We start from the raw sequence: 11,561 nt of genomic DNA on the forward strand, positions 1-11,561 counted from the left end.
AAAACTTTTAAAATAAGATGCTACTTCACGAGAGAACTAAACATTCCGACTTAAACTTTGAAAATAAAACGTTACTTCATGAGAGAACTAAACATTCCGACTAAAACTTTTAAAATAAAGCGTTACTTCATGAGAGAACTAAACATTCCGACTAAAACTTTTAAAATAAAGCGTTACTTCATGAGAGAACTAAACATTCCGACTAAAATTTTTAAAATAAGATGCTACTTTACGAGAGAACTAAACGTTCCGTCTAAAACTTTTAAAATAAGATGTTACTTCACGAGAGAACTAAGCATTCCGACTAAAACTTTTACGTTGCCAACAAGTATGTTTGCCTAAGTTAAGCTTAGAGTTTATATGCATTGTAACACCACAATGTTATGAAGACGGCATGGCTAGAGACGAACATCCCTCGTACAAAATGTTTGAACGCATTATAAAACCACAATGTTAAGAAGGTGGCATCGCTGGTAACCTCTGGTACAAAACGTTTTATTAAAAAGACACAATTTTATATTAAAGTATTAGTTGTTAATTAAAATAATGTAATTAAATATTAATTCCTTATTGTACGGCAAAATAAAGACAACTAACATTATTATATTTGATTGGATACCCTTCAGTGGTACACCGGTATGTCTGCGGACTTACAACGCTAGAGACGGGTTTCGCACAGATAGCCCATTATGCAGCTTTGTGCTTAACTTCAAAACAAACAAAACTTTTATTAGAATAGAAATTACTTTTTGATAGATTTGTTACTTTTTTACTTTAACCAAAAAAAAAAGAAGACTCATCAAAATTTGTATATTAAACATGATAATATATGTTAAACGATTCGTATTGTTTTATACTCTTGTAATAGGGTGTCGACATCTATTGGCAAACTGAGTTACAACGTTGTGTGTTCTCCCGTGCACAAGGAGGGTAACTTGCCGAAAACACGCGGGTTATCGAATTCCTTGTTTTCTAAATGTTATACAAATTTACTCATGGCACATGTTTAAAGTAACCCCAATACTCACCATGGTTACGCAAAAGTTTAACATTTGAAATCTGGCATTGAAGTATGATCTCATTTTTCGCAAGTGATTACAGGGGGGGGGGGGAAGGAACTGTTAGGGTGAGAATTTTACATCAATGCACCTTAAAATCTAGTTTAAAACGTCAACATTCGCACTCTAACAAGTCGGGTTCTGACTAAGAAAAACGCAGATAAATATATATATATTTTTCTGTAAAGATTTCTTCGTGTTCTGGTCAAGGTTTGGACAGCTATCCAGTTAGCACGTTTGGGCATTTTGGTCGTATATAAGTTTTGTACTGAAAATTTGTGCTTATGGTACCAAAATAGCAGAACAAAAAACATCACTTTTTTTCAGTGATGCTGTCAGAAGAAATACGATTTTGAATGTGTAAAGTATATATTTGTGTATCCAATTAAATTACATGATATAAAGTGATAGGCATCAACGTACGATATAAGAAAGTACTTAAGACACGTAATCTTTATACTTGTAAAGGTGTAGTGTCTGTCTGTCACGCTCTGCACAGCAGCAATGGTGGAATGTGGAGAAAGATTTATAAGTGATCGTTGTTTGTCTTGGTCTGGGGAAGTGTGCTTCGGAGTGCCAAGTCAAGAGAGTTTTTCGTTAAAATTAAAAAACTTAAGTTGAGGGAAGCCATGTAAAATTTTACCAACTGTAAAAAAGTAGTGCACGACTGATCTAAGTTCGTGCTTCAGGTTGCATCAATTACTTCATATTGATGCCTCTTCATCTCCTTTTCCATGGCAGACTTCTAGTGTGTGTTGCCCTACTTCCACTGAACAACGTCTTCATCTGCTTGGGCTCTTAGAACCTTTTCGTAAACACTTACCATCAGGAATGAGGCAATTTATACTTAAATAAAAGGCTGAATATTCAGCTCGTCTTTTTCGAGGTGTTTGCTCCCTGCGAGACTCCTATTATCCAGGACGTTGTTAGTCTCATTATAAAACTTGAGACACGTGTTTTGGTCTCCCGGTGAGTTAGCGGTAAGTTCACGAACTTATAACGCTAAAATTCAGGGTTCGATTTCCTGCAGTGGACAAAGTGCAACTAGTCCATTCTGTAGCTTTTTGCTAGACAAAAAATATACACAGCACACATGTATGTATAATATAGATTATTTTAAATAGCCCCGCCCCCATGGCTTATAACACCAAAAATCAGGTTTCGATACCCGCGTGGCCAGACCACAGACGGGCCATCGTTACGCTATGCACTCAACAACAAACGCGTGTGCTGTAACATTTTATTGTCAGTTGAGGATCTTTAATAATCTTCAACAGAAGGGAGGAGAAGAAAACTTTGAATAATTGTTTCTTTGAAGGAGTATTTATAACTTGTCTTTATTTGCTCTCACTGAAACATTTAGCAAACTATATATAAAACTAGCTTATAAGAAAACAATTGAAATACTGGCAAACTCTTCTAACAGCTAGATTAGTAAAAGTCTCTAGAACTATGCAAAATAAATTATGAATGTCAGTAATAATATATTCTGTATCAACTACCGAAACCACCCAGTTATCTACAAGAAAAAGGCGTTGAGTTAATAAAAAGCAAAAAAAAACTTTTGATCATTAAAAACACATTACCCAATAAGATTTTACCTTACTTTACAGTTGCAAACTAAATTGAACATTTCTTCAAAGGTATTTGTTAACATCTGTTTCAGATATGTACAAATTATTTAGATAAAATCATACAAATAACCATAATGAGTGTTTGTAGTATATGTATTTTTACATACAACTAAGAATTTTGTATGCAGTCTCAATTACTCACATAAAATTTTGGATATATCCAGTTCTGAAACGAACTACTAAGTAAATGGTATATGCTTTTTTATATACTTTATAAAACTAAACCTGATTTTGCCTCGATCATTTTCATTTGTCTGCGTTAGAGCAAAGCCACGTTTGGCTATCTGCTGTGTTTACTGCGGAGAATTAAACCCTGGATTTTAGTGCTGTAAGTCTGCAGACTTGCTAATGTCCCAACATGGGACTAATTTTTGTTTGCAAATTGTAGAAAAAATATTCATTTATTAACTACTGAAAGCACATCATTAAATAATTTTCTTTATTTCACTTTCTTCAGTGTACAGTACAAATAATAAAACCCAAATAAAAATACAACCACAAACATTAATCAAAAGATTAAGCTTTTGAGAAACTTGTATTATAGCAAAAACTATAGAAATTAACCAAATTTCTTTTTTTTACCATACATGCCAGTAATTGTTGTTTCTTCACATTTTGTTTAATGTGTTGACAATCTGCCTAAAACAGTTTTAAAATGTTAAAAACGTGAGTTACACAATGGATTTCTGATCTTAGAAAAATGAACAATGGTTTCTAGGACATCTTCAGTAACTTGAAAAAAGTTACACTATGTGTACCATCTGCTTGTTTTAAATATAAAGTTGCTAGACAAAGGAATGGCAACATTTTCTTTGTTTTTATTAAAGTAAAAATTTCTCAAAATTCTAGGGTTTGTAAAGATGTTTTTGATTAATTATGTTAAATGAGTTAGTTACATATACATACTCATAAAAAAGGGATTTTCATGGAAACTGAAATATCCATAAAAATCTTAAAATATATCATAATGGTTTAGAGCAAACAAATACAACTTTAAAATACAGTGTGAGAAAATAAAATAAACTGTTTTTCAGCAAACCTCATAACCTTGTAAGGAAACTAAACATCTTACAATGCTATTATTACAAACACTGTAGCTGGGGTCAAAACTAAACAAAAGATATAAAACCATGAACATATAAAACTAACCCAGAATGAGCATAAAAGACAATTACACACTAAAGAAAAAATGCAACTAAGATGTTTAATTTTTCTTACTCCTCATGAAAATGTCTTCCTATGTAGTTCTTACTTTAAGACATCATTTTTGTTTAGTTTTATAGCTGCATAATTGTGTATTTTTGGATACACCTCTTCAGTTGTTTTTTTTCCTCTAACTCCACACAACTGGTAAATGTAAGTACCACTTTGATTTTATGCTGTTAAGTATCAGAATTTCTAGTGATCTAAAACAAAATGTTCACATGTGTATTTTTAAAATCATTTCTACGTTAAGTACAGTCAGATAAAATAAACAATACTTTCAGACTAACACTTCAAATGCATCTGATGCTCGAAATCAGCAAACTTTCAATGAAGGGAAATAAATACTTAATTACACCTGAAATAACAAGGATAAAGTTACCACAGAAAGTTATTATTAGTGGTATTCTACTTTATTATTGGTATACACTAAATACTGTGTTACTACTAGTGTGTATATATATATATATACTTATAGACCTTGTTGGATTTTGTACCACTGTTGAACATATAACATAGCTATAATTGTTCTTTCACAACAATACTGTTACATTTACTATTTGTAGACTGATTCTTTTTCTTTCATAGAATGCTTTGTGAAATTTGTAGAATTTTTTAAATTTAAAATTGTAGAATATAATGCAAGTATTAACATAACTTTTCTGAAAAAAAAAAACAACAACAAACACAACCTCTAGAAACCACAAGTAATTTTATCTACTGTTAAATGTTTTGGTTTATATCTTTATTAATGACAATATGGTACAGTCAAGAATGGTCCTAAATTTTGTATGAATTTACCTGATTAGTATTCAGAACTAAGCTGCAATTGGTTGGGCAATAAATAGTTTTCTGAAACTAGTTGTCAATCATTTTAACAAAACTTGTCTGTCAGATAAGTTGGGTATTCCACATGACAAAGGCCACTTAGAGGAATATGAAAGCTTGTGTGTTCAAATAAACCATACTTACACATGAAATATTAGTCTGAAATCTAGTTTTTACCAGTCACATAATATATCAACCGTTGTATTAAGTATGGCAAGTAGGACTTAGAATGATTGTCTGACTAACATTTTTATGGCAGTAGACGTCTATAACAAAAATTAGTTGCTAAATACAGTTAATTATAAATATTAATAATTATGCAAACAAATTTACAATATAAGACACTACAATAGTCACAAGGATAAATGCCTATTTGATGAAAAAGTCTAAAACCAGTATTATTATAAGACATTTACCTTATACCTTATGCATACGAAAGTTAAATACAAAAATATTTGATGTGATCTTTCAAACTATCAGATTTTATATTCCAGAATCGAAAATGATAGAACTGAATTTTGCCTACAAAATAAGCTGTCTTAAATGTAATCTTTTCCCATCAATTTAAGCTTTAAGAAGCATAAACAAAAAGTAAAAAATAAAAGCATATTTCATTTTGCAGTAGTTCCATAGAATGCCTAAAGAGGGTTCAAAACATGGAAAAAAAAAAAGAAATATGCATTGGCATGCAACTTTCATGTCTAAAAAACAACAACAACTACATATACATGTTTTAACATGGCAATTTCTATAGCATTTATAGAACGAAAATAAATAAAGTATAAAAAAAGAATACATTTAAGTGTGACTTTAATGTCTAACAAAGCAAAAACGAGGTTAGATGGTAGTATGTATGTGGTAAGATCCATACAAATATTCCAATAAGACATAAAACAAGTCATTTTCCCTGGTTTAGTATTCATGTAACTATAAAGCATTATAGAAATAAAATACACGAGTATACAAAGTTTTGATCAGTTACATCTTAATAAATAAGTACTCAAAACTTAAGTTATGATAGTAAATAAGAAAATTTCTATAACTTTACAACAGCATCAAGTATATCATAAAATTGAAAGACTAAAGTACATAATACTGAAATTCTACTCACTACATAAGAAATCATAGGAATATCAGAGTTAAAGAAAACAAATTAGATTTGAAAGTATAGGCATAACCATTCTAGGGTTTTCTTTCATAACTTTTTATGGGAGGGAAGGGTTTTTATTTGGCAAATCACGTGGCAAAGATCATCAGAGTGCCAAAGGCAGAGTATGTCTGTAAACATTTCTGTTGGTAGTCACTAAAATTGTTTACAAGTATGTTTTAAAATGATACAGTTTTAATAATACCTATTTTTTTTACAACAAAAGTTATAATTTAGAAATAAATTGAAATAAAAGTTTGAAAAAAAAATTTAGATAAGAAACTCTCCCTATCATTTAATTAATGCTGCTTGAGGAAGAAAAATTCTAGAATTCATATTCACAAAAGATGCCTTGTTACGATATTATACAACAAATAATTATCTAATTCACTGATATTATAAATTTGTATTTGTTGTAGTTACTTAATTCAATTTGGCAGCAAAAAATTCTAAGATTAAATCTTATATATGTAAATATATATGTATAAAAATTCTAAATTAAATTTGATTTAAGGAAGAAACATCAGATTCAAGACTTCTACACCTGCATCAAATGCTAACTATGCACAAATTGTTTTCTTTCCATAAGCTGATTTTCAACGAGGCTAGATGCTTAAGGCTGTTTGACGAAACTTATACCAAAATCAATTTCTTACCAGTATTTTGCATTTTTTTGTTTTTCAGAACAAAATTACTTTAGGATTTATTGTGTATTTTTGTTTTACACCTGGAGAAAAACTGTTGATAAATTTTTAATTCACCTATATATGACTATAATGTATTAATAACAAAAAATATAAATCCCTCTAGTTTCTATCATGTAAGGTGATACAAAAATAAAAACTAACATTGACAATATAGAAAAAAAACTTTGCAGTAACATAAAGAACAATTATTAACTGTTAATGACTGGAAAAGGCAATTTTATAGCCATAAAATTTCAGTATTTTGAATACAAATAGTTTGAATTTTTTCAGACATCAGTTGATAAAATTCTTGAAACTACACACAAAATTTGTACTTCAAACTGTTTTATGAATGATGAAAGTGTTTTTATTTTTTACTTCTAAAACCTGGTATATATATATTTTTCCCTACAGAATTAACAATAACTAATAAACTCTTCTTAAAAAGTTCTAGCATACAGAACAATAGGCATCAAGTGTCTAACTATAGATAAAATGAATGTCACTAGTTTCATGAGATGTCTTTAATAATTCAGCAATAGATATTAGCATTAACACTAGATCTGCAAGATCTTAAATTATCAAGCTACAACAACATGTTGTAGCTTTAGGTTCTGGGATGTCCTAATAATTCAGCAACAGAATAACAACATACAGCACAAAATTTTCTAAATTCTAAACAACTAAGTAACAAGTATTAGAATTAACAATCTGTCCTATTAGTAATTAAGCTTTAACAACATATAGCACCAATTATAGTTTAAGTTCTAAACAATTAAGCAACTGATATTAGAATTATATCATGACTACTAGGTCCTACGTAATGGTGATAAAAGACAATACATTGCATACACAACAAGGTTTTAGTAGGTCTTAAGCAATTAAGCAACATATGTTAGTAATACCTTTATGTATATATTGTAAGAACCCAGCATTCCTTACAGCTATAATGTAATAAAGAGCCTGCCTATGGCATGGGAGATCCAAAAGAATTGCTAAAGTTACTGTTAAAAAACCCACCACGTATTAAACACTTAAAATTCTGAAAATTACAAACAGCACCAGGACGTGATAGATTCTACCAAGGGTATTCTATTGTTTCATGTGTATGCTAGTAAATATTTAAGCATGTCAAGCTTCACATGATGGTGCACTTCTCTGGATTGTCTGGATCATCCTGAAAATCATGAAAGTACTTGTTTAAAAATAAGTATGTCCTACTTTTTTAAAACGTTCTTTACATATAATTTTACATTTTATGCTTCTTTTTAAAATAATGATACTAGCGAATTTTCCCAGAGCACATCTTAACACATTAAGATAAATTACATTAAAAAGGAGCTATCATGTACACTAAAAAGTTTTTAAGGACATAAAGAGTGTGGAAATATTTCAACTTTATACTAATTAGTATAGTGATCAATAATTTTTCATATGTAATTATTATCAAATAATATAAGTATGGATTCTGACACTTCTAAATAATATGATATTTTGAAGAGTAATTTTTTTATCACAGCTATCGAAATGATTTTGCACGTAAAATAAAATAATAGAGAACAGATTTTTTAACAACTCTTCACTTAGTTTTTGTAGGGGAAATAATGTGTTCACTCAATCAAAATATAAAAGTCAAATGTTTAGTAAACACCAATCATTTTGTTAACTAACAAACATATTTAAGATATAATTTCACAATATTTATGAACTATGTTATTATGAATATAGCAAAACAACTACTAAAAGTTAAGTTCTTAAGGTTTACAAAATCTGTCAACAGAACTTGCCTCAATAACTGCATCTGGGTACTCCCCACTTTCAGAGGTTGTCTCTGCCAGAGAACTAAGTAATCTTTTGGTTGTTTCACGAACTGCCATCTCCTATTAACGAGGAACAATGATATAAAACAATTATCCATGTTTAAACAATATTTGTAAAATAACAAAAGATTAAACACATTTTAACTCAAAATGTTAAAAGAAACTATTTTTAAGTCAAAGAAATAAGTTTATAATGCAATTACTGTATCAATCATTCCAAGAAGCAAAAAACTGAAGCTTCGATAAAGATAATCACGCACCTAAAAAAAACCCCAAAAAACATTAATTTATTAATGTTCTACCTAAGCTATTCTGTCATATGCATTGAAAGATAAGTTAATTTATTAAGAGATACATGAATTTCAAAACATACTTGAAAAACATAAAACAACATTTGTTATGCACTGACTTATTTATATTACTGGTTAATGTACATTTTCTGTCACACGGCAAATACTTTAACACTTTTTTTTTTATTCAAATTTCAGAATTCTCTCCAAGTTCAATATGCTTGGAAAAAATTTATAATATAGAACAATTTTAAAATTGATTTTTTTTAAATTTTACTTAAAGATTTCCACTTACTTCACCATCTGAATTCAGAATTGTCACCGTCATGGATTCACCCGTTATCCACTTTTGGCCTTTCATAACAATATCACCACTTGAAGGATTGTGGGTAACTCCACTATCTGCGCTCCAAACCTGAAAAGTGCAATGTATGTTAGAACTATAATTAACTATGCAATTTAGTCATCTACCATAGCTATCACACTGGTTACAACAAGTAAGAAAGAGTTCAAGATGTGATCACTTTACTTATTCAAGCACAGCACAATAGTAATCAATCAAAATTATTTACGGTCACTTGATTTATAATTTATTTTATTTCACAGTTACAAATCTAAATAGTATTGGCACTTTAATAAAATTTTTAGATTCTCCAAGTAAATGTATTTTATTCTTATTGTATACGGTCACTTGATTTATAATTTATTTTATTTCACAGTTAAAAATCAAAATAGTATTAGAATTTTAATAAAATTTTTAGATTCTCCAAATGTATTTTATTCTTATGAATATACATTAAGATTTCTTAACATTCCCCCCCCCCCCAAAAAAAAGGATAAGGGTAATCTTATTGAATTTTACAAGACTTTGTGGGGATCAATAGGATAAAGGCCACTGATTTCTTTGTACTAAATTATTAAGACAATAAGCTGAAAGACAAAAAAAAGGTTAGATTTCCAATTAAGACTGTTTTATATCTCTAATAGGAGTGATTAGCAGTGATCAGCAGTAGTTAAGGCTAGCACCTTACAAGAACCCTAAAATGCCTGCGAGTTGATTCAACACATCTGTTGTATGATTTATTTGCATTGAAAATCTTGAGATGAACTTTCTACAGGTTATGAATCTTCCAGAAAATAAAGTACCTTATTTCTATATATATGACAGTTTTAAACAAATGCAACTTTAAAAAATCTAAAAGTTTTGACTGCAATGTATTTTTTTTAAATGTTCATCTTTCTCATAGCCTTACATTCTTGTAAAACTTTCCTATGGTTTTTATTTTATCATTTTTCTGCTGTTAAACACACAGTATTCAGTTTTAGTGTCTACACGATCAATGGCATACAATTAATAACTTCTTACTATACCAATATTCTAAGCAAGCCAATTTTGTTTTTAATTGTTAATCAGAAGGGTTCATTTAATATACAAGTTTTAAACCCATCTTATATTAGTTAATATTTTTTTTTTACATTTCTTTTGGGGATTTTCTTTACCCATTCAATCAATTCCTTAGGTTAACGAGGCCTAAAGTAAACATGGCCTTAAAATGAGACTTGATACGGTTGATCAAGTGCAAAATGATCCAACTACTGATTTTGTTTCACTAAAAACATTTCTTTTCCTATCATACTGCAACATTATAATTTAAATGAAGTACAGAATGACAAAGCAAGCTTTAAGAGATTAGGACTGTAATCATGGCAGAAGTTGTTCACAAACATCTTATCCTCCAGTAACATATCATTCAGCTAAAATTTTATCACTTTGTTCCATTCTCTACACACTGCGCAACTGAGAAGAAAAAAAAAGATCTTTCTTTAGATGTTTAGATCACTAGCCTATTACATCACACTATGACAACCGAGGTTGGTTGAGGTACAGCAATTAGTTAAAATTAATAAAACTCACTTACTAGAGTTACAAAGTTCAAATTGGCATTGTTTTTTTTTCAAAGATAAGAGTCTATTATGTTAAAAAAATTCAGCAAATTCATAAAGAGTAATGTTTTTGTTGAAGTGTGCTGAAATAACTCCAAAACCAAAGTTAGTAATTTAAAAAATGTTTATGCATAGAATTAAACAAATGAACTTTTTTATTTGTATTGAATGAATTTCAATTCTGAAGCAGTTAACAAGTTTATTTTCAATACATTTTTAATTCAACAAATCAGTTTTGTCCTGAACAAAGAGTGAACCCAGCTGGGTGACAAAGGGTTAAGAGTGAAATAAATGATTTCCTGAAAAATAATTTAAATGTTTACATTTTTTTTCTTTGAAAGTGTGTGTGCATTGAAGGACCTGTTTCTTTTTTTTTTGTATGACATGCTCGTTTGATGCAAACACACCAGCTGAAGGCAAAATCACAACCATTAAAATAAAAGGTTTTCACTGCTAACTTTTAACTATTACTCAAAGTAATGCTCACAAAAAATATAATAAAAATGTGTGAAATAGATGGGAATATTTTCAAAAATGAAGTAAATGAACCTCTTGCATCTAGACCTTCTACTTTTAAAGTTATGTATAATAGCATTAAAATATTTTCCAAATATACAAATAAAAGTAAACAACTGAATGAAACCTCTTAGGCTCTTATACCTTTATAATTGGAACAATTTCCACTATGAGCTATTTTCAGAAAAAACATAAAACACAATAATATGGAAGCAATTTGAATTAAGCTACCAAGATTACTCCTATATGAATTTACTGAACTTCATAGACAAATTGAATAATCTTGATACACACACTTGCAAAAGCTTGACTTTATAAAAGAAGATAACAATAAAATAAAAGTAACACAAGTTATTAGAATATGTCAGATTTAAAAAAAATATATATATACACCTGGAAAAAAGTTAAGCACCCCCGTGTTTTTTGCAAGTGATT

General features: G+C 29.4%; 1 protein-coding gene across 1 annotated transcript in view; it reads right to left on the reverse strand.

The window, feature by feature from the left end:
- Positions 1-3,114: 3,114 nt before the first annotated feature.
- LOC106456859 (lamin Dm0-like) overlaps positions 3,115-11,561 on the reverse strand; it is a 23,699-nt gene continuing 15,252 nt past the window's right edge. Inside the window, exons 9-11 of the mRNA XM_013916234.2 lie at positions 8,962-9,081; positions 8,344-8,436; positions 3,115-7,733 (exon numbers count right to left, since the gene is read on the reverse strand). Of these exons, the coding sequence (XP_013771688.1) occupies positions 7,695-7,733; positions 8,344-8,436; positions 8,962-9,081 (252 nt within the window). The 3' untranslated portion in view covers positions 3,115-7,694. The remainder of the gene's footprint in view (positions 7,734-8,343; positions 8,437-8,961; positions 9,082-11,561) is intronic.

This window comes from Limulus polyphemus, unplaced genomic scaffold (genome assembly GCF_000517525.1).
Source record: "Limulus polyphemus unplaced genomic scaffold, Limulus_polyphemus-2.1.2 Scaffold12, whole genome shotgun sequence".
Taxonomy (NCBI): Eukaryota; Metazoa; Arthropoda; class Merostomata; order Xiphosura; family Limulidae; genus Limulus; species Limulus polyphemus.